The sequence below is a fragment of the Pan troglodytes genome, chromosome 10 (assembly GCF_028858775.2).
Source record: "Pan troglodytes isolate AG18354 chromosome 10, NHGRI_mPanTro3-v2.0_pri, whole genome shotgun sequence".
Classification (NCBI taxonomy): Eukaryota; Metazoa; Chordata; class Mammalia; order Primates; family Hominidae; genus Pan; species Pan troglodytes.
The window spans coordinates 120,027,122-120,053,844 of NC_072408.2; the positions used below are offsets into that span (position 1 = coordinate 120,027,122).

Genomic DNA, 26,723 nt, shown 5'->3' on the forward strand with positions numbered 1-26,723 from the left:
GGGCTGCTGCTGCTGCTGAGCCCTAGAAGATATGCAGACCTGGGATATCTGGATGATTAGATTTTTTTCCAGAAAAGGGAGAGTGTTGGATTTCTACATGGTAGCCCTCAGTTTTTTAAATGCTGTCAAATAATTTAAAGATAATTGTTCAGGCCGGGTGTGATGGCTCATGCCCGTAATCCCAGCACTTTGGGGGGCCCAGGCAGGAGGATCGCTTGAGGCCAGGAGTTCAAGACCAGCCTGGGCAACATAGTGAGACCCTGTCTCTACCTACCCTTTTTTTTTTTTTTTTTTTTTTTGAGACAGGGTCTTCCTGTGTCACTCAGGCTGGAGTGCAGTGGCACAATCTCAGCTCACTGCAATCTCGACCCTCCCAGACTCCAGTGATCCTCCTACCTCAGCCTCCCAAGTAGCTGGGACTACTGCCGTGTGCCACCATGCCTGGCTAATTTTTTAATTTTTTGTAGTGACAAAAAATAAAACATGGGGTTTTGCCATGTTTCCCAAGCTGGTCTCAAACTCCTGAGCTCAAGTGATCTGCCTGCCTCAGCCTCCCAAAGTGCTGCGATTAGAGGTGTGAGTAACCACTCCTGGCCTAAAAATTTTTTACTTTAAAAAAAAAAAAGTTGTTTTAAATAATTGTTCAGCTCCCTGGAATGTGAGGCTGAGGGCTGCTATGACCTCAGGACTCCCTCTGAGCTTTCACAGTGCTGGAGCAGGGGAAGTTGCAGGCAAATTAATCCCAGAACAGGGTTAGGGGCAGCCTGAAACCTGAGGCCCCGCTCCTCCTGGAGTTCCCTGCCTGCTTCTTTGCCCCCTATGGGCAGCTGTGACCCACACCCCGCTGCCCTGGTGAGTGATGTGTCCATCATGGCCATGGCAGCTTCCGGGCTGCAGCTGGGGTCTGGTTTCCCACTAAGGCTGAAGTAAGGAACCATAATCTCTGGGCTGACACCCCAGGCTGCACGCTCCTCATGGAAACACCATCTGTGAGCTGGACACACACAGCCCACAGCCCTGGGTAAAGAGATTTATTCGTAGAGCGTTCCCTTCAATGTGGCTTCAAATACTTTTTAATTTATTAAATAAAAACATGAAAGCCATGAATTTAGTGCTCTCCATCCCGGGCCTTCCTGGCCCGGTCTCTGGGAAGATAAGGGTCAGGAGCGGGCTGGGTGGAGAGCTCATTTCTTGCCCTTGCCCTTCTCCTTGCCTTTCTGCTTGCCCTTCTCCTTGTCCTTTGCTTTGCCCTTGCCCCGCTTCTTCTTGGATCTGAGCAGGGAGCGCACCAGATAGCCCTTCCATAGGGCCTGGATGAGCGTGGCCGCCCGTACCATGCGCACCATCTCCTGCTCCGCCTCCATCCTTTTCTTGGAGTTGATCTCCCGCTCTTCCCGGATCTGTGCAAACTCTCCCACCAGCACTTTGTGCCTCCGCCTGAGCTCCTCCAGCGAGATCTTCTCCTCCCTGTGAACAGCGTCCAGATCCTCCAACTCCTCCTGGAGTGAGGGGTGGGGCTGGGGTCACCACACATAGAGTGCCTCCTCCCTGAGGCCCCCTTACCCTTCCCAAATGGTCTGCCCCAGCGATGCCCCTAAGCTAAGCTGTTCAGCATCTCTCGGTCCCAGTGACATGGATGGGGAGAGGGGATGGGCTCCATCCTAGCTCTAGGAAGGACCCAACTGAAATAATTTCAGGAACAGGAAAAGAACACGGGCTTGTGAGTTGGGCAGACTTAGTTTTAAGTCCCAGCTCTGCCACACCTCAACTGACTTCACCTTTCGGGCCTTCGTTTTTCCTCATCTGAAACATGGGGACGATTCCGAAGCCAGGGGCTGTTTCTAGGATTAAATGACCCGATGGACACAATGTACTGGACATGATGCCAGGCACACAGTGGGGACACAAGAAATGGAGGCTGCTGCCGTGAAAGAAGTCTGTTCCACAAGACACCAGAGGAGAAGGAACTTTCTCAGGCCTCAAACGGAGTCCCAGAGTTCTTCCTTATGTCTAACCATAGCCTCTCCTGCTGTCATTTACACCTGTTTTCCTTCCTTCCACTGATGTTTTCCCAGCATCTACAAAAAGCAGAGCACTGCCAGAGGACACAGAGCTGGGTGGACAAAGTCCCTGCCCGCAACCAACCCACAACCCTCATGGGACCCAGAGAAATGAGAGCCCCAGCCTGCAAAGCTCCCCTCTCCAGGCCCTGATGGTTGCCCAGGACAAGGTTCTGACTTGCCCTTCTCTGAAGAGCACACCTGGCTTTGGCTCACTCCAGCGCATATTACCTCCAGTGCTCTCCAGTGCTCCCCAGTCCTCCCCGGCCCCTGGGTTGGACCCATGGGCCACCAATGTTATCCCAGTACTGGGTGAAGGGTTTGGGGGTGTCTCGATTTGAAGGTTACCACCCCCTGAGCACTTCCCTCCAGGCCAGACCCTGTGCTGGGCACACACGCTTGCAGCCATGGTGTCTCACCGAATCCCCGCCATGGTCCCAAAATGGGAATTACTGCCTTTGCTAATCAGATGCAGAAACGGGCTTGGGAAGGTCAAGTACCTTGCTTAAGGCCACACAGCTGGCACATCTCAGGTGCTCAATAAAAACTGGCTGAGTGACTGAGTGATGCAGTGGAGGCAGGCTCCCATCTGAGTCTGTGGGAAGGAGCCCCACCTTGTAGGGGTGCTGGCAGGAGCCCATCCAGAGGAGTATGGGATGTGGACACTAGATGGAGCCACGATCATTAGGCCCAGTGTCAGGCCCTTCTAGCCAGTCGCTTTTTTTTTTTTTTTTTTTTAATTAATAGAGACGGAGTCTTGCTCTGTTGCCCAGGCCGGTCTTGAATTACTGAGCTCAAGCGATCCTCCCACCTCAGCCTCCCAACGTGCTGGGATTACAGGCATGAGCCACAGCACCTGGCCTTGCAGCTTCTGGCTCTTTTCTTTCCCATCTCTCACTCTGCCCCAGGCTGGACAAACCCTTTAAACAAAGGGAAGTGCTCCCTGCAGAGAGGCTCAGAAGTTTGCCCACTCCATGGACCATCCCAAGGCTACTTTTCCCATTCATCCCATTCCTAGAAGGTCTTGGGAAAAGCATGCGAGAGAGACTTATTCAGCGACAAATACCTGCTTCTCACCCATCTCTGTATCATATTTCTGGATCCAGTTCTCGATTTCCGTTTCCACTTTATATTTCTTCTAGAAAAGATCCAATTTGTCATTGTTTGATGGACTATATTAACAATCAACAGCACTGAGCACTCTCTGCATCACTAGGCTCTGTGGCAGGTGCTTGACATGCCTCGCCTATTGAATCTGCACAAGGAGGTTCCCTTTTCTCCATTTCACAGGGGAGAGAACTGAGGCTCAGACATGCTATCTTACTTGCCCAAGGTGACAGAGCTAATGGGTGGCAGAGCCTGAATTTGATGCCAGCAGCCTGGTTCCAGGACATCCTAGGCAGAGAAAGCAGCAGGTGCAAAGGCCCTGAGGTAGGAACAAGCTTGTGCTGTTTAAAGGACAGAAATCAGCCTGGCGTGGTGGCTTACGCCTGTAATCCCAGCGCTTTGGGAGGCTGAGGCAGGCGGGTCACTTGAGGCCAGGAGTTTGAGACCAGCCTGGCCAACATGCCAAAACCCCATCTCTACTAAAGATACAAAAATTAGCCAGGCATGGTGATGCACACCTGTAATCTCAGCTACTCAGGAGGCTGAGGCAGGAGAATCACTTGAACCCAGGAGGCAGAGTTTGCAGTGAGCTGAGATCATGCCACCACACTCCAGCCTGGATGACAGAGCAAGACTGTCTCAAAAAATAAAAATTAAAAAAAAAATTAAAGGACAGAAATCAAGCCAGTGTGACTGGAAGGGAGTGGCGAGGAGGAAAGTGGTCCCCAACAAGGTCCAAGGAAAAGGCTGTGTCACAGAGGGAGTGTCAGCTAGAGGAGGCTGTATTCTCAGGAAAGGGTGAGGTGAAGCCACTGGGTGATTTAGATGCAGTGGAGGGACATGATCTAATCTTGTTTTTAAAAGATTATTTCCACCATAAAAAGCAATGAAGCACTGATCCATGCTACAACATGGGTGAACCTTGAAAACACGGTGCTAAGTAAAACATGCCAGACACAACGGCCACAGATTCCATTCATATGAAATGTCTAGAATGGGTGAATCCACAGAGACAGAAAGCACATTAGTGATTGCCAGGGACAGGGGGAATAAGGGAATGGGGAGTAACTTCTTAATGGATATGGAGTTTTATTTTGAGGTGATAATGTTTTGGAACTAGATAGAAGTGGTGGAAGTGGGGGTGGCACAACGTCGTGAATATACTAAATGCCACTGAATTGCTCATTTTAAAATGGTTTTATATTATGTAAGTTTCACCTAAATTAAAAATAAGCAGGCTGGGCCAGTGGCTCATCCCAACCATTTGGGAGGCCACGGTGGGAATGGGAGAATTGCTTGAGGCCACAAGTTCTAGATCAGCCTGGGCAACATAGCAAAACCCTGTCTCCACAAAAAATAATACTTTTTTTTTTCTTTTGAGATGGAGTTTCGCTCTGTCACCCAGGCTGGAGTGCAGTGGTGTGATCTCGGTTCACCGCAACCCCCGCCTCCTGAGTTCAAGCAATTCTCATGCCTCAGCCTCCCAAGTAGCTGGGATTACAGGTGCATGCCACCACACCCGGCTAATTTTGTATTTTTAGTAGAGACAGGGTTTCACCACATTGGCCAGGCTGGTCTCGAACTCCTGACCTCAGGAGATCCGTCTGCCTCAGCCTCCCAAAGTGCTGGGATTACAGGCGTGAGCCACTGCTCCCAGCCAATAATAATAATTTGTAAGTAGCCAGACGTGGTGACATGCCCCAGCGACCCATGAGGGCTGAGATGGGAGGATCACTTGAGCCCAGGAGTTGGAGGCTGGAGTGAGCTATGATCACGCCACTGCACTCTGGCATGGGTGACAGAGTGAGACCCTGTCTCAAAAATAAATAAATAAATAAATAAATAAATAAATAAATAAACCCCCTAATCCTACAGAGCAAGAGCCCTTAGCTTGGGCACCATGGGTAGGCCGGCTTCAGGGGGACTGGGCTCCCCGGGGAACTGTCCACTAGGATGTGTAAGTGCATCTGTGCCTTCTTTCTCGGGGAGAGGCCCGTGGCTTCCATCAGATGCTCAAGAGTGTGACACTAAGAGACTGGAGACAAGTATTAAAAAGGGTGCCTTTTACGAGGAAAGAGATTTGGAAGTTGGGTGTGTGCTAGGCCTGGGTCTTGGCTGAGATGATGAAGGAGAAGGCAAATGAAGGTTTTGGGTGTGTTTTTTTTAAGAGACAAGGTTTCACTCTGTTGACCTGGCTGGAATGCAGTGGCGCAGTTATAGTTCACTGCAGCCTCCAAACTCCTGGGCTAAAGTGATCTTCCTGCCTCAGCCTCCCAAGTAGCTGGGACTATAGGCACACATCACAGCGCCTGACTAATTTATCTTTTATTCTTTGTACAGACAGGGTCTTGCTGTTGCCCAGGCTGGAGTGCAGTGGTGCAATCACAGCTCACTGCAGCCTCCGCCTCCTGGGTTCAAGCGATCCTCCCACCTCAGCCTCCCAAAGTGTTGGGATTACAGGCATGAGCCACCTTACCCGGTCAGAAATGATATTTATTGAACACTTACTATGCACCAGCTCTCTCACTACCATCTCATGTAATTCTCATGTAACAACCATTAAGACCAATGTTAGCATTTTCATTTCTGAGGTGTGAAATCGGCAGCTGGGCAGGAGTTGAGTAATTAGCCTGAGCTTTACATGCTACTTCTTCATTCCTTTGCAGGGCACCCAGCCTCTGACGATGTGGGTATTATCCCTGTGGGGTCTGAGGAGTTGAGGAACTTGCCCAAGGTCACAAAGCTGGCATGCAGCAATGCTGGGACAGGATCCCAGTTTGTCCCCTGTCCCCAGGCCTGTGTGCTGCCCCTTCCTGCCTCCCAGGAGACACTGGCTTGGATTTGGGCCTTCCCTGCTCCTGTGCCCTTCCCCTCCACCAAGCCACTTCCTGAGAAGCTGGTGCAGTCCTGCCCTGCCCAACACTGCTGGACCTCCAGGAGTGATGGAACAGTCCCACCCATCCCCCCCACCAGGGGCCCCCTCGGCCCATCCTCGCTGCTTCCCGGGGCACCTTCCTCAGCGCCTGCTCTGCCTCCCGGTTCTCCATGACCAGGTTGTAAAACTGTGACTGCAGCTGCAGGATCTCCTGCTGGATCTTGGCCACCCTGGCCTGTGATGCCCGGAAATCGGCCTTCTGCTGCTTCTCAGCCTCCTGCTTAGTGCGAACGAGGCTGTTCTCTGAGAACTTGAGCACCTGGTGCAGGTGGTTTTTCAGTTCTTGGATCACAAAGTTCTCCTTTTCCACCTAAGCCAGGAAGAGAAAGGGTTCCGTTAATACCTCCATGCCCAGCCGGGCACAGTGGCTCACGCCTGTAATCCCAACACTTAGGGAGGCTGAGGTGGGTGGGTCACCTGAGGTCAGGAGTTTGAGACCAGCTTGGCCAACATGATGAAATCCCGTCTCTTCTAAAAATACAAAAATTAGCTGGGTGTGGTGGTGCATGCCTGTAATCCCAGCTACTCGGGAGGCTGAGGCAGGAGAATCACTTGAATACAGGAAGTAGAGATTGCAGTGAGCGGAGATATCATAACACTGCACTTTTACTTAGGTGACAGAGTGAGATTCCATCTCAAAAAAAAAACAACTCTCCATATCCACTGACAGTCACCAGAGGCTGGCACCACTGCATCCTCCCTCAGGGCCAGGCATGCCACCTGGGTTATATCTCTCTAATCACACCCCCAACCCCACAATGGAGGTCAGGGACAGCCTGATTACAGACAAGACAACTGAGGCTCAAGGAGGTGGCTTCATCTGTCTGGGGTTGCCCAGCTGAACTGGGGCCTGAAGCCAGGTTTGTCTGACCTTGAGCCCACGTTCTTGGCCACCACTTTCTATTTCCTTGCACGAGTGAAGGGTACAAGCTTGTTGGATTGAGGCCACAGGGGAGGACTGGGACAGCGGCGATGCTCCTCCTGGGCACACAGCAGGGGAGGCCCAGCTGGCAGAGACACTTAGTGGGGTGCATGAAGGTGTGCAATGAACACAGGCTGCAGGGATTGCCACCGGGCTCTTTCTTGAGGGCCCATGTCTGGCTTGTCCCCTGCCTTGGGTGGATTCTAGAACAGGAATGGGGGTGGAGGATGAGACAGTTTTGTAAAGAAGCTCTCAAGGCTTCTCACTACACTAGAGTCTCCCTCTGAGCACAGCGGTGCTATGGCTGCTCACGCCACCATCTTGGGCTTGGGTCAGCTGGCAGCAGGCCCGCCGGGCATCTGCTCACTTCCTGCACACTGGGGGCAGGGAGGCAGTGCCTTTGGGGCAAGCCCATCCTGCAGGCAAGGCTTTAGGCACCAGGCGCTGGGAATATGATCGGCAGTCAGAGCTCTCCTTGTAGACTCCCCACACGTGCCTGATTGGTGTCTCCCCTCACTGTACACTGAGGTTCAATGACATGAAATTTGCCCACCTGGCAAAAATGGCATTTGACCCCAGGTCAGTCCAAGGTGAAGCCCCAAGCTGGTTCTAGCACCTGAATGAGACCAGCAGGGCCACCTGTGTCCCTCTGCCTATTCCTAGATGATGCCCCTCCCACCTTACTAGTAACCTCCCTGCCCGAGGGCTCAGCAGCCCGTCCTCTGTCCACTCAGCAAGTATACATCATGCCCCTCTTTTGGACAGGCTCACTGGGGACACAGTGGCAGGCTGAAAGAGACAAGGTCCCCCTTTTCTTGTGGAGGAGCCAGACCCCTCAAGACCACACAAATCACACACACATATGTTATCCACAAAGTCAGGTGAATGTTATCCACAAAGTCAGGTGAATGCTTTAAAGGACAAATTCAGTGAGAAGTGCCCAACCCAGCACCAGGGAGGGGGCTGTGAATAGTTTCCCAGGGCCTTGAACCTTTCATCAGTGGTGGGGGATAGAAACAGAAGGGCCTGTGGCAGTGCAGCCTGGCTACCCCCATGTCTGCTCTCCCCAGAGAGGCTGTGGGGTAGAATGTGGAGCATAACACAGCCCCAGTGACGGGTGGTCGGTCCTTCCTAGCACTTCTCTCTGCTGGGTGTGGCTACAAGATATGCATGGAAGTTCTGTGTGCCACCTCCACACGTGTCCTTAAGGGGCAGAACCAAGCCCTCTCCTCCCCTTTCCTCCTTCCTGCTGGCTAGACTGGGGGCCACATGATGGGGAAAGCTGGAGCAGCCATCTTGGCCCACAGGCAGAAGTCCCATGTTGGGGACAGCAGGGAAGTCACATAGAAGAAACCAGACCTCTGACAAGTTGGGGAGCAGAGATGCCACACCAGCTCCGGTGTTTCCACTACAGAGAAATACACTGCCATCTTGACTAAGCCACAGCTATTTTGGGTGTCTCTGTTATAGCAGCCAAATCTGTACTCATACACCATCTCACAGGGTTTTTGTAAAGATTTAGAGAGAAAATGTATGTTAAACAAAATACACTGTATGTGTGCAATATGACAATTATTATTAGGGTTTGGGATCATGCTACTGTTTCCCTTTTTTTTTTGAGACAGGGTCTTGCTCTGCAGCCCAGGCTGGAGTACAGTGGTGCGATCTCAGCTCCCTGCAACCTCTGCCTTCTGGGCGCAAGTGATCCTCCCACCTCAGCTTCCTGAGTAGCTGGGACTACAGGTGCACACCACCACGCCCAGCTAATTTTGTCTTTTACGTAGAGACGGGGTTTTGCCGTGTTGCCCAGGCTGGTCTCAAACTCCTGAGCTCAAGTGATCCACCTGCCTTGGCCTCCCAAAATGTTGGGATTACAGGCGTGAGCCACCACACCGCCATTTCCCTTCTTAACAATTCTTCTAACTGGTGTGGTATGCCTATAATCCTAGCTACTCAGGAGGCTGAGGCTGGAGGATCCCTTGAAGCTAGGAGTTTAAGACCAGCCTGGGTAACAGAGTAAGACCCTTCCCCTCCCCTCTCCCCGCTTCCCTTCCCTTCCCTTCCCTTTCATTGAGACAGAGTCTCACTCTGTCGCACAGGCTGGAGTATGATGGTGCAATCTAGGCTCACTGCAATCTCCACTTCCTGGGTTCAAGCAATTCTTGTGCCTCAGCCTCCCGAGTAGCTGAGATTATAGGTGCATGCCACCACACCCAGCTAATTTTTATATTATGAGTAGAGATGGGGTTTCACCATGTTGGTCAGGCTGGTCTCGAACTCCTGACCTTAGGTGATCCGCCTGCCTCAGCCTCCCAAAGTGCTGGGATTACAGGCATTAGCCACTGTGCCCAGCTAATTTTTTGTATTTATTATTTTTTTTTTTTTGGTAGAGATGGGGTTTCACCCTGTTGCCCAGGCTGGTCTTGAACTCTTGACCTCAAGTGATCCATCTGCCTTGGCTTCCCAAAGTGCTGGGATTATAGGTGTGAGCCACCACTTCCAGCCAGACACCCCATCTCTAAAAAAAGAAAAAAAATTAATTAGGCAGGCATGGTGGCATGTCCCTGTAGTCACAGCTACTTGGGAGGCTGAGGCAGGGAGATTGCTTGAGCCCAGGAGTTCGAAACCAGCCTGGGCAACATAGCGAGACCCTGTCTCTACAAAAATGTAAAAAATTAGCCAAGAGTGGTGGCGCATGCCTGTAGTTTCAGCTACTCAAAAGGCTAAGGCAGGAGAATCGCCCAGGAGGTCAAGGCCGCAGTGAGCTATGAACGTGCCAATGCACTCAAGCCTGGGTGACAGAGCAAGATCTTGTCTCTAAAACTAAAAACTTCTAGAAACCAAATTCCTTGATTAGGCCTCAAAGGCCCTGTGTGATCTGTCTCCTTCCCCTGCTTTCCCAGCCCATCTTTGTCCCTTCCCTCTAGCTCACTGGCATTCTCTGGGTTTCTGAACTAGCCAGGCTTATTCCTGTCTCATTACTGAGGTGCACTCTACCCTCCACCTGGAACAGGGGTTGGCAAACTATGGCCCACAGGCCGAATCCAGCCAGCCACTTGTATTTGTAAGTAAAGTTTTGTTGGAACACAGCCCATTCATTTACATATTGTTTGTGGCTGCTTTTCCCCTATAACAGCAAAGCTGAGTTGAGTAATTGCAACAGACCATCTGGCCCACAAAGCCTAATGTTTTTACTATCTGGCCCTTTGTAGAAAAAGTTGGGGCCAGGTGCGGTGGCTCACACATGTAATTCCAGCACTTTGGGAGGCTGAGGTGGGAGGTGGGAGGATCACTTGAGACCAGGAATTCAAGAACAGCCTGGCCAAAATGGCAAAACTCTGTCTCTACTAAAAGATACAAAAATTAGCCAGGCGTGGTGGCACGTGCCTGTAATCCCAGCTACTCAGGAGGCTGAGGCACAAGAAATCACTTGAACCTGGGAGGTGAAGGCTGCAGTAAGCTGAGATCACGCCATTATACTCCAGCTTGGGCATAGAGTAAGACTGTCTCAAAAAAAAAAAAAAAAAAAATAGTTTGCTGATGCCTAGCTTGGAAGGTTCTTCCTCACTGCACTTACCTGGTTCACGCCCTCGCATTCTTCATATCTTGGCTTCAATGTCCCTGACCTTTTGGTGTTAAGTTCTCCTGTAACACTCCCTTTGAGAAGTACATTGTACTTCTCAAAACTGTAATTAAATGAATTCTTTAATTCCTACCTTCCTTACTGTGAACTCCATGAGGCTGGAACCACATGGGCTTATTTATAAGACCTGGCACCTAGTAAGTACTTACAATAATTTGTGGAGTAAATGAATTTTTTTTTAAAAAAAAAGCTACTTAGGCCAGGCGCAGTGGCTCACGCCTATAATCCCAGCACTTTGGGAGGCCAAGGCGGGCAGATCACTTAGGGTCAGGAGTTCAAGACCAGCCTGGCCAACACGGTGAAACCCCATCTCTACTAAAAATAAAAAAATTAGCTGGGCATTGTGGCGGGCACCTGTAGTCCCAGAGACTCGGGAGGCTGAGCCAGAAGAATTGCTTGAACCCAGGATGTAGAAAATGAAATAGAGGTTCCTCTTCAAAGGGACTTTCCTCCCAGTCTAATTCAGAATAGGTAGTAACCTCTCTTAGAACCAAAATTTACTCAAAGACCTGTGTTAATATTCTTCAATTCTGCTAGCTGTAATAAAGAAATCAATAGGCTGGGCGTGGTGGCTCACGCCTGTAATCCCAGCACTTTGGGGGGCAGAGGTGGGCAGATCACGAGGTCAGGAGTTCGAGACTATCCTGGCTAACACGGTGAAACCCCATCTCTACTAAAAATACCAAAAAAAAAATTAGCTGGGTATGGTGGTGGGCACCTGTAGTCCCAGCTACTCGGGAGGCTGAGGCAGGAGAATGGTGTGAACCCTGGAGGCAGAGCTTGCAGTGAGCCGATATCACACCACTGCACTCCAGCCTGGGTGACAGAGCAAGACTCCGCCTCAAAAAAAAAAAAAAAAAAAAAAAAGAAATCAATATACTCTGTTCTTAGCTCCCACATTTTAGCTTAGATATTTGCCTTGGCATACCTGAACCGGTCCAAGCAAGCATTAGGTCATAGCCTATTCCTCTTCCTTATTTGGAGGTGTTTTTGCCTCTCTCAGCATTCCAGGAGTTACTTGCTCTCTTCCTTTGTTCCCCTCTGCCTTTGCCTCTTTTGGGAAGTTCTAAGTTGCTAGCCAATCGGGTTAAGTACAGAATGTGAGGTCCTGTTCCAGCCAATGGAAACTGGACACAGCAGTAGGGTGGATGCGTCTGGTTATAAATGACCCCGTCTCTTTTGTTCGTGTGTGCTCTTGTGGCAAGACTGCTAGCAAGCAGCACCCTTTCTGCAGAGAGTAAACTAGCCTTGCTGAGAGATCCTTTGTCTCAGTGTTGATTTTGGTGACACCGAGCACCCATTCCCAACACAGGAGGCGGAGGTTGCAGTGAATCAAGATGTTGCCACTGCACTTTAGCGTGGGTGACACAGCAAGACTCCATCTTAAAAAAAAAAAAAATCACTGGGGAGGCCGGGCATAGTGGCTCATGCCTGTAACCCCAGCACTTTGGGAGGCCAAGGTGGAAGGATCTCTTGAACCCAGAAGTTCAAGACCAACCTGGGCAACGTAGCAAGAGCCCATCTTTACAAACAATCAAAAAATTAGCCAGGCATGGTGACACACACCTGTAGTCTCAGCTACTTGGGAGGGTGAGATGGGAGGATTGCTTAAGCCTGACAGATGGAGGCTGCAGTGTGCTGTGATCATGCCACTGCACTCTAGCCTGGGCAACAGAGTGAGACCCTGTCTCAAAAAAATCAGTCAATCAATTGGCCAGGCGCAGTGGCCAGCACTTTGGGAGGCCAAAGCAGGAGGATCACTTGAGGTCAGGAGTTCTAGACCAGCCTGGCCAACATGGCGAAAACCTGTCTCTACTAAAAATACAAAAATTAGCCAGGCATGGTGGTATACGCCTGTAATCCCAACTACTTGGGAGGCTATGGTGGGAGAATCGCTTGAACCTGGGAGGCAGAGGTTGCAGTGAGTCGAGATTACACCACTGCACTCTAGTCTGGACAACAGAGCGAGACTCCATCTTAAAAAAAAAATCAATCATTGAGGAAAAACCCAACCAACAAAAGATTTGTGTGGCTTCTTCAGTAATTTCAGCAATACTATGAAACAATACCTCTGCATTCCTGTTCTTCATTCTCTCCGCCAATTCCTTTTCAAGAGTATCAATGATTTGTTGGTTATTACTATTCTGTCTACTGATATCCTGTAAGAACTGGGCCTTATCCCTCGCTTCCATGGGACTAGTGAGTAGTTTTTCAAACAGGAAACCACGGAGCTCTATCAGGCTGTCAATAAAATTCTGGGCTTCCGTACTTCTACCCTGTGTCTGCATCTGCAGGAGCCTAGCAGCCTGGGGGTTGCTGAGCAAGAGTCTCAGGACGTTCTTGGTGGAGTCTTTGATCTGCTGCGTAAGTGGTGAGAGGCTGGATTTCTGCAGCTCTATGGAAAGGAGGCGGTCTCTGAGCCACCCTTCCTCCTCAGCCTCTTTCTGCTCCTGCAATTGCCTTTCTTTCTCTTTCAGGCACCTGACGTTTTCAAGGAGGACCTGGCAGAGATCCTGATGCTCTCTCACTGCCCTCATGACGTCCTCCCCCAGCATCCCCTCCATATCCTCTCTGTTGGATGCCACATACGACAGCAAGGTCACCAGCTCCACCTTGTAGATCGCCTCATCCAGGATGGACATGATCCTTTTGGCCTCAATGGTGGTGAGTTTGGTCCTAGAGAGAACCAAGGGTTTTAGTGGATCAGCTGGCCTTTTAGATGGGTCTGTCTTTGGCCCTATTCTGTTGATGGCAGGGGCCTGATACAAAGGGGCCATGGCGAGAATGTCTAAAGTCATCTTGTGAGCAGCCCTCTGTGCCTCTGTAGGTCCGCAGAGATGGAGACTTCGGTAGACTACTTGGGTCTCGTGCTTTTATTGTCTCTGGCCATCCTGCAAAATGAAGAAGTAGGTGTGAGTGCAGCTGTGCTGACATCTGTGTGGTTAGTGTGGCTGCAGAAACCACAACTGTTGACATCAAGAGTTCATCTTAGGTCCTCTGTCGCTTTTACACAGAACCTTTCACTGGAAGCAGTTTTCAGCTTTGTGAGGGTGTTAGGGCCACAAGGGCAGGAAGACCAAGTGTGGAGGCATCTCAGGCACATGTGTCAGGCAGGGACCAGCCAGGCATACAGACACCATTCTAAGGATTTAAAACCAGAGACTGGTTACATCAGTGATGGGAGAGTTGACAGGCCAACCAGGGGAAGACAAAGCCATCCCGCAATTGTCAATGGCAGGAAGGCACCACATGAAGAGATGGTGAGCCTGGGGCCCAGGGTCACCCAGGGGAAGTTTGAACCACAGCCATCAGTTCCCAGAGGAGCTAGAGACATTGCCGGAAATGCAGATTAAAGAAGGGTGGCGGTAGGGGAGGAGAAATACCCTGGTTTCTTTCTACTGCCCTTGGCCAAAACCAGCAGGAAACCAACTGACAAGGAGCCTGGGCGACGGAACCACAGGCCTCAGCCTATGTCTGAGCAGGACAGGGACAGGGCAGAATGCGGTGTAAGACCAACAGGACTAGGAATGGCACATTTTCACTGATTTTAAAGTTTTTTGGTTTGTTTGTTTATTTGTTTTGAGACAGAGTCTTGCTCTGTCGCCCAGGCTGCAGTGCAGTGCCATGATCTTGGCTCACTGCAACCTCTGCCTCCTGGGTTCAAGTGATTCTCCTGCCTCAGCCTCCTGAGCAGCTGGGACTACAGGTGCACACCACCACGCCTGTCTAATTTTTGTATTTTTAGTAGAGAAAGGGTTTTGCCATGTTTGCCAGGCTGTTCTCAAACTCCTGACCTCCCGTGATCCACCTGCCTTTGCCTCCCGAAGTGCTGGGATTACAGGCCTGAGCCACCACGCCTGGCCATTTTTAAGTACTGATTTTAAAAATTGGTGGGTGAAATATAACTTTGAAATACAATTTAAAAAACTGTTTCACTAAATGTAATGTTGTATTCTGGATTGGGTTCTGGAGTGGAAAAAGGACATTAGTGGAACTGGAGAAATCCAAATCCAAATCCAAATCTAGTCTAAAGTTTAGTTAACAGCATTGTACCAACATTAATTTTGTAGGCACTCTGTTACCCTGGCTGGAGTGCAATAGTGTGACCATGGCTCACTCCAGCCTCGACCTACTGGGCTCAAGTGATCCTCCTGTCTCAGCCTCTCAAGTAGCTAGGACTACAGGTGCTCGATGCCTAGCTAATTTTTTAACTTTTTATAGAGATGAGCTCCACTATGTTGCCCAGACTGATCTTGAACTCCTAGGCTCAAGCAATCCTCCCACCTTAGCCTCCCAGTGTTGGGAATACAGACAGGAGCCACCGTGCCAGGCCTAATTTTGTGGTTTTGACAAACACATCAAGGTTATCTAAGATGTTAACATTAGGGGGAGCTGAATGGAGGGCATACGGGAACTCTCTGTACTATCTTTGCAACTTTTCTATAAATCTACAATTATTACAAAGTAAAAAGTTTAGGTAAAAGACTGTTTCAGGCCAGGCGTGGTAGCTCACACCTGTAATCACAGCACTGTGGGAGGCCGAGGGAGGTGGATCATCTGAGGTCAGGAGTTCAAGACAAGCCTGGCCAACATGGCGAAACCCCATCTCTAATAAAAATACGAGAGAATGCCAGGCATGGTGGTACGCACCTGTTACTCAGGTTAACCCCAGTTACTCAGGAGGCTGAGGCATGAGAATCTCTTGAACCTAGGAGGCGGAGGTTGCAGTAAGCCAAGTTTTCATCACTGTACTCCGGCCTGGGCAACAGAATGAGACTCTGTTTCAAAAGATAGATAGACAAATAAATAACTGTTTCAGAAAAATCTATAGGGCAATCAGAGATCAGTAATTTATATTGCTTTCATAGTACAATGGCTAAAAGTACTAGCTTTGCACAGCCCCACTTGGGTTCAAATCCTTGCTGGGGGTCTCTGGGCTGGTCATTTAATCCTCCAGAGCTTGGGCTTCCTCAGCTGTAAAACAAGAGTCCTCAGGATGAATGAGAAGCCTGCACGCTGTAAAAAATGTTCAATAAATAACTAATAGCATTAACCCAGGAAAACGAAAATCCCAAGTCCAGGACTTTAATGATTTCTGATGCAATTGCTGAACGAACACCTACTGCCTTGGCCAAGCACAGGGGCTCACGCCTGTAATCCTAGCATTTTGGGAGGTTGAAGTGGGAGGATCGCTTGAGCCCAGGAGTTCAAGACCAGCCCAGGCAACATAGCAAGTCCCCATCTCTTAAAAAAGAAAAAAAGAAAAAAAAAAAAAAAAGAACACCTACTGCCCAGGATGTCTGCTCACCCCCCAACACCATGTCTCAGATGGACACCCCCCATAACATCCCCATCCCTCACCCTGATTCTTCTTCATCTCTTCCCCCTTATCCTGTTTGTTCTCCAGGTTAAGTATCACCATCTGACATCCCTATATGCACCTGTTTATTTGTTTATTGTCTGTCTTTCCCCCTCTCCTAAGAAGTAAGCACCAATGAAAGCTGTAAGTTACTACTTACAGGTTACCTGTGCCACTTTTATTTTCATATTGTCTGTAGATGTGAGAAATGTTTTGAAGAAAGAATCATTAGGACTTGAGTGAAAGAGTTTTGAGTTTGGGTGACTGGTAGAGAAAGATGGGGCCCTTAAGAAACTATGGCAGAAATTGGGAGAGGAGAGGACATTTGGAGGGGAGGACAATGAGCTCACTTTTAAACTCATTGAGCTCTAGCTGCCATACTGCAGTGGACAATGGTGTCTTGGCCTTCCCATGATCCAGGGAGTGCAGTGGCACGATCACGGCTCACTGCAACCTCGACTTCCTGGGCTCAAACAGTCCTCCTGCCTCATGCTCCCGAGTAGCTGATACTACAGGCACGTGCCACCATGCCCAGCTAATTATTGTATTTTTAGTTTTGTAGATATAGGGTCTTGCTATGTTGCCCAGGAGAAGGAAGTGACACTTGAAGCCACAAAAGATAACTTCAACTCACCAAACCAAAGAACACACCAAGAGAATGGCAGGGAATCAAAGAAACACCCAAAGTGACTAAGAACGAAAAAGAAAGGCAGGCCAGATCAGGTGCTAAGGATGTTTAGTTCCTTGGCAAGGCAGAAGGTATTCAATATCAGGCCAGGTATCATGGTTCACGCCCGTAATCCCAACACTTTGGGAGGCTGAGGCAGGAGGATTTGTTGAGCCTAGGAGTTTGAGGATGCAGTGAGCTATGATCAGGCCACTGCATTCCAGCCTGAGCAACAGAGTGAGATCTTGTCTCTTAAAAAAACAAAAAAACAAAAAACAAACCAGAAGCCCCTTTGGGAGCAGAGGATTGGGAATTATCTTCAATCACTTTGATTCACACACACTTCCTGCTCCCTAATGAATCTCATGAGATCCTTTGAGGCTTTTCCTGAAGACAAAGTTTTAGGAGGCTGGGCATGGTGGCTCACAGCTGTAATCCAAGCACTTTGGGAGGCCAAGGAGGGAAGATTCCTTGAGCCCAGGAGTTCAAGATCAGCGTGGGCAACAAAATGAGACCTCTACAAAAAGTTAAAAAAAAAAAATTAGCCTTTCATGGTGGCAGGTGCCTGTAGTCCCCGCTATTTGGGGAGCTGAGGCAGGAGGATTGCTTGAGCCAGGGAGGTTGAGGCTACAGTGAGCCGTGATGGCACCACTGCACTCCAGCCTGGGTGACAGAGCGAGATCCTATCTCTCCTCTTTTTTTTTTTTTTTTTTAAGCTGGAGTTTTGCTGTTGTCACCCAGGCTGGAGTGCAATGGTGTGATTTGGGCTCTCTGCAACCTCTGCCTCCCAGGTACAAGCAGTCTCCTGTCTCAGCCTCCCAAGTAGCTGGGATTACAGGCATGCACCACCACGCTAGCCTAATTTTGTATTTTTAATAGAGACAGGGTTTCATCATGTTGGCCAGTCTGGTCTCAAACTCCTGACCTCAGGTGATCTGCCCACCTTGGCCTCCCAAAGTGGTGGGATTACAGGCGTGAGCCACCATGCCCAGCCTAGATCCTATCTTATAAGTGAAAAAAAAGTTTTAGGGACAGCCATGGAGATTTCTCAGCCTCTCTGAGGATGAAGGATCTTTGCCCATGGCTACAGGATGAATGTGAACAAGGTAGTTAATGAATGCAGTCCTCTCCATTGTACCCCAAAGCTCTCAGGCATAAATCAAAATGCCTGAATTCTTCAGAGAGTGCGGCTGGAAACGCAACGTTACATGAAATGTTTCCAATTTGCTTTCAGCCAAATTACCTCTTTCGCTTTAAAGGGCAAACTTGTTTTCTTTGATTATGATGACACCCATCAGTTCTTGATAGCTCATTTGGGTGAACAAGAAAAAGCCCGTGGAACTAGGATTGAGGGGAAATGCATCTGACTCTGACGACAAAAATGACTGGAGAATCTCTTTTCCTTGAATCCTAATATGATCATTTCATGTCCTTTTTAATGCCACCAACCTTAATATTTAAATCATTTCCAACTTAAGCATCTCCGTTTAAAATTCCTGCCCTGAGAGTGAAGCAAATTGTTAATGGATGGGAAACTTTAATTGGATATTCCCTTTATTTGTCATTAATTCTGCTGATGAACTTTATAAATGGAAATATATCTTTATCATGCAAATTATACCTCGTCTTCATTCAAACAGGCTTGTTGGATATTTTATTAATTTTGCTCTTAGAATATTTTGAGGAAAAAAAAGATTTGAACTAAATTATATATTTTTTCCCCCTGGAGAGAAGGAAAAAACCCAACACTTAACAACTACCCTACAAATCCAAACTGGCAAGTGGAAAAGTCAGAGGGTGCTAAAAAAAAAACAAAAAAAACAAAAAAAACAAAACAACTGGAGTGTGGGAAATGGATTTCTCTCTCTCTTTTTAAATTCACTCTTAATTTAGGTTCGGGTTACATGTGCAGGTTTGTTATATAGGTAAATTTCATGTCATGGGGGTTTGGTGTACAGATTATTTCATCACCCAGGTAATAAGCATAGTACCTGATAGGTAGTTTTTCCATCCTCATCCGGATCTCATTTTAAGGAATACCATTTTAACATTAGCTAAGTAAGTTCTTGAGAACTTACTGTGTAGCAGACACTGTTCTGAATGCTATATACGAATTAATTCCTTTAATCCTTGCAACAACCCTATGAGGTAGGTGCTATTATTACCTCTATTTCACAGATGAAGAAAGGGAGACAGAGAGAGAGGTTAGATGATTCTAGTTAGTTTACAGCTAGGAAGTGACAGGGCCTGCACCCCATCAGCACTATTCTGTCCAGTCTCTTGATTTTAAGATTGACTTCTGGCCGGGCGCAGTGGCCCACGCCTGTAATGCCACCACTTTGGGAGGCTAAGGCAGGTTGATCACTTGAGGTCAGGAGTTTGAGACCAACCTGGCCAACATGGTGAAACCCTGTCCCTACTAAAAATACAAAAATTAGCTGGGCATGGTGGTGGGCACCTGTGGAGGCTGAGGCGGGAGAATTGCTTGAACCTGGGAGGTGGAGGTTGCAGTGAGCCGAGATTGCAGCACTGCACTCCAGCCTGGGTGACACAGTGAGACTCTGTCTCAAAAAAAAACAAAAACAAAAAACAAAAAAACCAAGGTCTTGCTATGTTGCCCAGGCTGGTCTTGAACTCCTGGGCTCAAGAGGAATTTTCTTTTTAGCCTCAGAAAGATCTCACTACCCTCCAAACCTCTAGCTTTCTTCCGAACTCTGTATGTTTTATCTGAACCTTACAAGTCTAGGGAGGGGGAAAGTGAGGGGCTAGAAAGAAGCAACAGATTCATGATGAAACCTGCTATCCCAACCAACTACTATACAGTAGGTGCTCAATAAAGAAATCACTGTTGCGGTTGGGCTCAGTGGCTCACACCTGTAATTCCAGCACTGTGGGAGGCCGAGGCAGGTGGATCACCTGAGGTCAGGAGTTTGAGACCAGCCTGGGCAATATGGCGAAACATCTCTACTAAAAATACAAAAATTAGCCGGGTGTGGTGAAACATGCCTGTAATCCCAGCTACTTGGGAGGCTGAGGCAGGAGAATCACTTGAACCAGGGAAATGGAAGTTGCAGTGAGCTGAGATCGCACCACTGCACACTCCAGCCTGGGCGACAGCGTGAGACTCCGTCTCAAAAAAAAAAAAAAAAAAAAAAGAAAAAGAAAAAAAGAGAAAAGAAAAAGAAATCACTGTTGAATAAATGAGATGGCAAACCCAGATTTACCAACAGGCTTGTCTCCTCACTGGGAGATGCTGGCATAATAGGATAATGTTGTTTTGCAAAATATATATGTCCTGAATTGGAGCCAGAAAAGAGAGTCATATTTTCATGATAGAACTGTAGGCCAACAATTGGCCTATGGATTCTTTTGCATCTCTTTACTCAGGGCTTGGAATTTTTTAAACAAAAGTTTTAAATGTAATGAATTTTTTACTTTTTCATAGTTGAGTGGTTTTTTTTTTTCTTTCTGTGACTAATTTTGAACTATTACCCAATCCTCCTCTCTTGTTCTTTTTGAGAACCTGTGTTTTATGGTTTACAACTGGTCTGTAAAAGATTCCCAGGCTAGGGCTGCAGCAATGAATGCTGGAGGTATTGACAGTTGGGACCCTGTTTGTAATGCTGGCTGGGTGGCTGCAGGCTCCAGGATTATCTGGTGCTTTGGAGACAGAGGACATGGGATAGTGACTCAGATTGGGAGGGAACATGCCCCCCGGGACAGATTTCTATGTTGCTGGTTATGATGAAATACTTTCCACTGACCACAAGCTATATAGCCTTGGGCAAGTCCACTTGATCTTCTGGGCTTTCATTTCCTCATTACTGAAGTGGAAACGAAAAACACATTTGGAATGCAATTCCAGTGTCTCACCACTTCCTCGCTGTGTGGCTTTGGGTAAGTCGATTAACCTCTCTAAGCCTTGACGTTCTACCTGTGAAATGGGACACAGCACTGTTGATGGAATGAAATGAAATCCTTGCTCAAAAGTGTTACGCTTTTATGACTTTTAGTACTACTTCAAAAATTATGTTAATATCAACACTTTAATGTTTCTTAAAATAGATGTACTTTTCCACAAAATAATATGGTATATGTTTTTGTATCAAAGGCTTTATAAAAAGTCAAAACAGAAGCAGTTTTTACTCCTTTTTACTATTTTGTTTTTAATTTTGCTGGTTTCTACATTATTCATGTTCTCCTGTTAGTGACCGAAGAAGACCAAGTTCCCTTAAATCACTCCCCATTGTCCAGTCTCCCCTCCTTATCAATCAGTTCATCAGGAATTTTAATTCCTCTTTTGGTTACAGTGTCACTTTAGAAATGCTTATTTCTGGTTATATCTAAGTGTAGACAGCATCACTTTGGCAGTTTCAGACAGAAGGAAGAATTTCCTAGTAGTGAATTTAGATTATTCTATAATCAACTTCTCCAACTTGAAAAAAATATTTAACTACTACACACCTATTAGAATGGACAAAATCTAGAACACCGACAACTCCAAATGCTGGTGAGGATGTGAAGCAGAAACTCTGTCATTGCTGGTGGGAATGCAACATGGTGCGGCCGCTTGGGAAGACAGTTGTTTTCTTACAAATTTAAACCTGCTCTTACTGTACGATCCAGTAATTGCACTCCTTGGTGTTTACCCAAAGGAGTTGAAAACTCATGTGCACACAAAAACCTGCACACACAAAAAGCTTATGGATATTTATAGCAGCTTCATTCACAACTGCCAAAATTTGGAAGCAACCAAGATGTCCTTCAGGAGCTGAATAGATAAACAGTGGGGCATCCAGACAATGGAATACAGGATTATTCAGTGTTAAAAAGAAATGAGCTGTCAAGCCACGAAAAGACATGGAAGAAACTTAAATGCATATCACTAAGTGAAAGAAGCCAATCTGAAGAAGCTGCATATGGTATCACTCCAACTATATGACATTCTGGCAAAGGCAAAACTATGGAGACAGTAAAAAGATCAGTGTTGTCTAAGGGCTGGGGGAAGGGAGGGATGAATAGGCAGAACAGGGAGGATTTTTAGGGCAGTGAAAATACTATGTACCTTACTACAATGATGGATACCATCATTATACATTTGTCCAAATTCACAGAATGTACAACACCAAGCGTGAACCCTTATCCCTTATGTAAACTATGGAATTTGGATGCTGCTGCTGATGTGTCAATGTAGGTTCATCAACTATAACAAATGCACCACTCTGGTGGGGGAGGTTGACGGTGGGGCAGGCTGCGCATGTGGGAATAGGGGGTATGTAGGAACTCTCTCTACCTTTCTCTCAATTTTGCTGTGAATCTAAAACTGCTTAAAAAATAAAATCTTAAGGTTGCAACCCTTTACTGGGCAGTGAAATCAATTTGCCAACTGGGACTAGCATTAAAAAGAAACGAAACAGGGTTGGGTGCGGTGGCTCACTCCTGTAATCTTTGGGATTACAGGACTTTGGGAGCACTTTGGGAGGCCGAGGTGGGTGGATCACCTGAGGTCAAGAGTTCGAGACCAAGCCTGGCTATCATGGTGAAACCCAGTCTCTACTAAAAATACAAAAATTAGCAGCGCATGGTGTTGGGCACCTGTAATTCCAGCTACCTGGTAGGCTGAGGCAGGAGAATCGCTTGAACCCAAGAGGCGTAGGTTGCAGTGAGCTGAGATTGCACCACTGCACTCCAGCCTGGGCAACAGACAAAGGCTCTGTCTCAAAAACAAAACAAAACAAAAAACAGCCTACCTCAAACCCCTCCTGCTCTCAGGCACTAATGTATAATGTTCCTTTTGTCAGAAACCAACCCCCCAGGAATAATTTCTCCCTAGATTAACAATTTCTCATTCTTTAGGTCTTAGCTCAATGGCTACCCCTCCTCAGACTGGAACAGACAGCACTTTACAACCTGTGGAAACTCTCTCACCTTTCCTGCATAGTACTAATCACACGTGTAATTTTTTTTTTTTACAGCTCTATTGAGGTATAATTTACATTACCATAAAATTCACCCATTGTAAGTGTAAAACTCAGTGACTATTTTTGTAAATGTATCTGAAGTTGCCACATCACTACAATCCAGTTTTAGAACATTTCTATCACTCCCCCCAAATTCCCATGAGCTAATCTGCAAACAATCTCTGCTTCCACTCACATTTTTTGTTGTGGTTGTTTTGTTTTTGAAACTGAGTCTCGCTCTGTCGCCCAGGCTGGAGTGCAGTGGCGTAATCTCGGCTCACTGCAACCTCCACCCCCCTGGTTCAAGCAATTCTCGTGCCTCAGCCTCCCAGGTAGCTGGGATTACAGGTGCGTGTTACCACACTTGGCTAATTTTTACGTTTTTAGGAGAGACAGGGTTTCACCATGTTGCCCAGGCTGGTCTTGAACTCCCGGGCTCAAGTAATCCACCAGCCTTGGCCTCCCAAAGTGCTGGAATTGCAAGCGTGAGCCACTGCCCCTGGCCTCCACTCATATGTAACTTTCCTGGATAGTTCATATAAATGGGATCATGCAGTATGTAATTGTTTGCATCTGACTTTTTGCTTAGCACAGTGGTTTTCAACCTGGGGCAGCTTTGCCCTCCAGAAGACATTTGGCAATAATCGGGAGATGCATTTGCTTGTCACAACTGAGAGAGGCTACTACTGGCATCTTGTAGGTAGAGGCTCATAATATTGCTAAATATCCTACAATTGGAAGGATAGTTCCCCACAACAAAGAATTTTCTCACCCAAAACATCAATAGAGCTGAGGTTGAAAAACCCTGACCTTTTTTTTTTTTTTTTGAGACGGAGTTTTGCTCTCGTTTCCCAGGCTGGAGTGCCATGGCGTGATCTCGGCTCACTGCAACCTCTGCCTCCTGGGTTCAAGCGATTCTCCTGCCTCAGCCTCCCAAGTAGCTGGGATTACAGGCATGCGCCACCACGCGCAGCTAATTTTTTTTTTGTATTTTTAGTAGAGACGGGGTTTCTCCATGTTGGTCAGGCTGGTCTCAATTCCCTACCTCAGGTGATCCGCCTGCCTTGGCCTCCCAAAGTGCTGGGATTTACAGGCGTGAGCCACCGTGCCCGGCTGCCTTTTTTTTTTAATAGACAGGGTCTTACTCTGTCACGCAGGCTAGAGTGCAGCAGTGCAACCATGGATTACTGTAGCCTTGACCTCCCCAGGCTCAGGTGATCCTCCCACCTCAGCCTTCTGAATAGTTGGGACTACAGGTGCATACCACCATGCCTGGCTAATTTTTGTATTTTTTGTAGAGATAGGGTCTCACTTTGTTACCAGACTCCTAGGCTCAAACTCCTAGGCTCAAACTAGGATCCTCCTGCCTTGGCCTCCCAAATTGCTGGGATTACAGGCACGAGCCACTGTGCCTGGCCTATGTTTAACTTTTTAAGAAACTGCCAACTATATTTCAGATTGGTGGTACCAATTGGTATTCTGCTGTACCTACCGGCAACATATGAAAGCTACAGTTTGTTTATTTATCTACATGATGATAGTTGGGATTCTCTTTTTGATTTTTAAATGTCTACTCAACTCTTTTGCCCATTAAAAAAATTGAGTTGTCCTCTTATTGAGTTATAAGAGTTATTTTTATATTCTATATACAACTCTTTTATGACACATGATTTGCAAATATTTCCTCCATGTCTGTGTCTGTGGCTGATCTTTTCATTTTCTTATGAAAATATCTTTTGAACCTCAAAGTTTTTTTTTATATATTTTTTTGAGACAGGGTTTTTCGCTCTGTCGCCCAGGCTGGAGTGCAGTAGTGCAATCATGGCTCACTGCAACCTCCGCCTCTTGCGATCAAGCAATTCTCCCACCTCAGCCTTATTTATTTATTTATTTATTTATTTATTTATTTATTGAGCTGGAGTCTCGCTCTATCACCCAGACTGGAGTGCAGTGGCACGATCTCGGCTCGCTGCAACCTCCACCACCCGGGTTCAAGAAATTCTCCCGCTCAGCCTCCCAAGTAGCTGGGATCACAGGCACACGCCACCAGGCCCGGCTAATTTTTGTATTTTTAGTAGAGACAGAGTTTCACCATGTTGCCCAGGCTAGTCGCAAACTCCTGGCCTCAGGTGATCTGCTGGCCCAGGTGATCTGCTGGCCTCGGCCTCCCAAAGTGCTGGGATTACAGGCTGAGCCACCGCGCCCGGCCCTTAGCCTCATTTAATCATCACAAGAAACTCTCTGTCTTCAGTAGGTACAATGAGATCACATCTTAAGGATGGAGATGGGAGTTAAATTCCAAAGTTAGGATAAAGGCAAAAGTGGTGTAATAAAAATTACCTAATTTATTTATTTATTTGAGACAGAGTCTTGCTCTGTTGCCCGGGCTGGAGTGCAATGGCGCGATCTTGGCTTACTGCAACCCCAGTCTCCCGGGTTCAAGTGATTCTCGTGCCTTAGCCTCCCGAGTAGTTGGGATTACAGGTGCGCCTCCATGCCCAGCTAATTTTTGTATTTTCAGTAGAGATGGGGTTTCACCATACTGGCTAGGCTGGCCTAGAACTCCTGACCTCAAGTGATCTGCCCGCCTCGGCCTCCCAAAGTGCTGGGATTACAGGCGTGAGCCACCATGCTCGGCAAAAACAACAACAACAACAACAACAAAACAAACAAACAAAACTACCTAATTTAAACACTGAAGTGAGATTGCCTGCTCACCGAGGAACGTATGGCCGTTGGGTGAAATGGGAGGGGACTTATAAACTCCCCTCCCACCCACAGCTCCCACGTTTGACTTGAAATAAGTTAACTACGATATGACTCTGCTTGACTGTTGTCCTCCTCGTTTTAGGGATGAGGGAGTGGAACCATGAAGTGGGCAGGTAGAAGGGCAGAATGGAGGCCGGCTCCCTGCAGGTTGTGGAGCAAGAGGTCCAGACTAAGGCAGGAGCTGAGGGACAGGGTCCTGAAGCTGAGACGAGATCGCAGCGGGGGCTTCTAATTCCTCAGGGAGCCAAAGGACAGAGGGCTGAACCCTATTCCACATCTCCCCCGATCCGCGACCCTTTCCCAACTGGCTACTCACCTGCTCTGACCGCTCCAGGTTTCCCTAGCCACAGTTACCGCCGCGGTCCCTGCGTTGCTAGGTTACCCGCCAATCTCAGAAGGCGAGACTCGGTGTCTGACTGACCTTTCTTTTCACCATTCAATTTATTGTTCCGCTCAGTTGTCCCCACCTCCTGAAGTCTGACCAATCAGAAGCATCGCCATTTTGACCTTTCACCAATGGAAAGACTTGGGACTCCCTCTGGGTTGGACTCAACGAGTAAGGCGGGGAACAAGGGAGGAGTAAGGGGCGTGGATTCTTCGTCCCGCCCCTTCTTAAGGAGGCGGGCAGGGAGTACCGCATCGGCTGCGGGCGAGACCTGCGGAAGGACGTGATAGTTGGCCAATCAGAGTTCATCACGGTAGCCCAGTTAGCCAGTAGGACGCTGTGAAGGGGAAATGGGGCGGGGCCAGCGGGGTTGAGAGGACGGTAGGCGGCGGATAGGAGAGCTGGCGCAGCTGCCCTGGTGGCAGTGGCTGAAGTGGCGGCGGCTTCGGCGGCTGCGGCGGCTGCGGCGGCTGCAACAGCTTCGGGCTCGGGGTTTTGGCGGCGGCGCCGGCGGGCTGGGCTGCGCGGTGCGGACCCCGGCGCGCGGTCCGGGTTGCTGGGGCGGCGCGTGTAAGAATCCGAGGGATGCGACGGCTTGGCCCGAGGGAGAGGGCAGGGATCAGGGGTCAGAGGACGCGGAGTAAGGGGTTGCGGCGCAGCACTCTGGTGTGGGAGGTGGGCCGTACGGGCCCAGAGGGGGCGCGGGGAAGTCTCCACCGCTCTTCTCTCCGTCCAGCCCGGGCCGGGGCTTTGCACCCTCTCTCCTCGCCCCCGACTTCTTAGGGCGACCCTCACGTGGGCTCCCAGCCAGGGGCTGGGAGCACGTGGAGCTGGAGCCAGCTGTCCTGCCTCCTTCTTCCTCCCTCCCTCGCTCTTCTCCCTGGCGCCCTCAGGTGACCCCACAGGAGTCTTGTGC

At 48.3% G+C, this 26,723-nt stretch overlaps 2 protein-coding genes across 27 annotated transcripts in view; one reads left to right on the forward strand and one right to left on the reverse strand.

Moving 5' to 3' along the window:
• Positions 1–1,050: 1,050 nt before the first annotated feature.
• IQCD (IQ motif containing D) lies at positions 1,051–26,178 on the reverse strand. 15 transcript variants are annotated; one of them, XM_054663645.2, is made up of 7 exons: positions 25,739–26,068; positions 20,458–20,627; positions 15,318–15,445; positions 12,737–13,558; positions 6,179–6,412; positions 3,127–3,198; positions 1,051–1,499 (listed from the first exon to the last, which is right to left on the reverse strand). In XM_054663645.2, exons 4-7 carry the CDS (start codon positions 13,463–13,465, stop codon positions 1,185–1,187), a joined length of 1,350 nt encoding a protein of 449 aa, XP_054519620.2. In that variant the 5' UTR covers positions 13,466–13,558; positions 15,318–15,445; positions 20,458–20,627; positions 25,739–26,068; the 3' UTR covers positions 1,051–1,184. The 15 variants fall into 15 exon arrangements, with proteins under 15 accessions (XP_054519620.2, XP_054519619.2, XP_016779799.4 ...); XM_054663644.2 differs by lacking the exon at positions 20,458–20,627 and having other exon boundaries at positions 25,739–26,063; XM_016924310.4 differs by lacking the exon at positions 15,318–15,445 and having other exon boundaries at positions 25,739–26,055.
• The window catches only part of TPCN1 (two pore segment channel 1), a 74,623-nt gene continuing 74,073 nt past the window's right edge, over positions 26,174–26,723 (forward strand). For 4 of the 12 annotated variants that reach the window (XR_010147788.1, XM_063785022.1, XM_063785025.1 and 1 more), the window contains exon 1: positions 26,241–26,377. The gene's annotated coding sequence lies outside the window, so the exon portion shown is untranslated. Of the gene's footprint in view, positions 26,378–26,723 lie in introns of all 12 variants that reach the window. The other 8 variants (XR_010147789.1, XM_054663631.2, XM_054663640.2 and 5 more) reach the window with 4 other exon arrangements.

Bases quoted from the DNA above. Each gene is read 5' to 3' on its own strand.
- IQCD (XM_509395.9), bottom strand. From the start codon at position 13,465: ATGACTTTAGACATTCTCGCCATGGCCCCTTTGTATCAGGCCCCTGCC. The intron at 6,413-12,736 runs GTATTGTTTCAT...TTCCTGGCTTAG, and splicing joins TGAAGAACAGGAATGCAGAG to GTGGAAAAGGAGAACTTTGT. The intron at 1,500-3,126 runs GTATTTGTCGCT...CCCTCACTCCAG, and splicing joins CAGAGATGGGTGAGAAGCAG to GAGGAGTTGGAGGATCTGGA.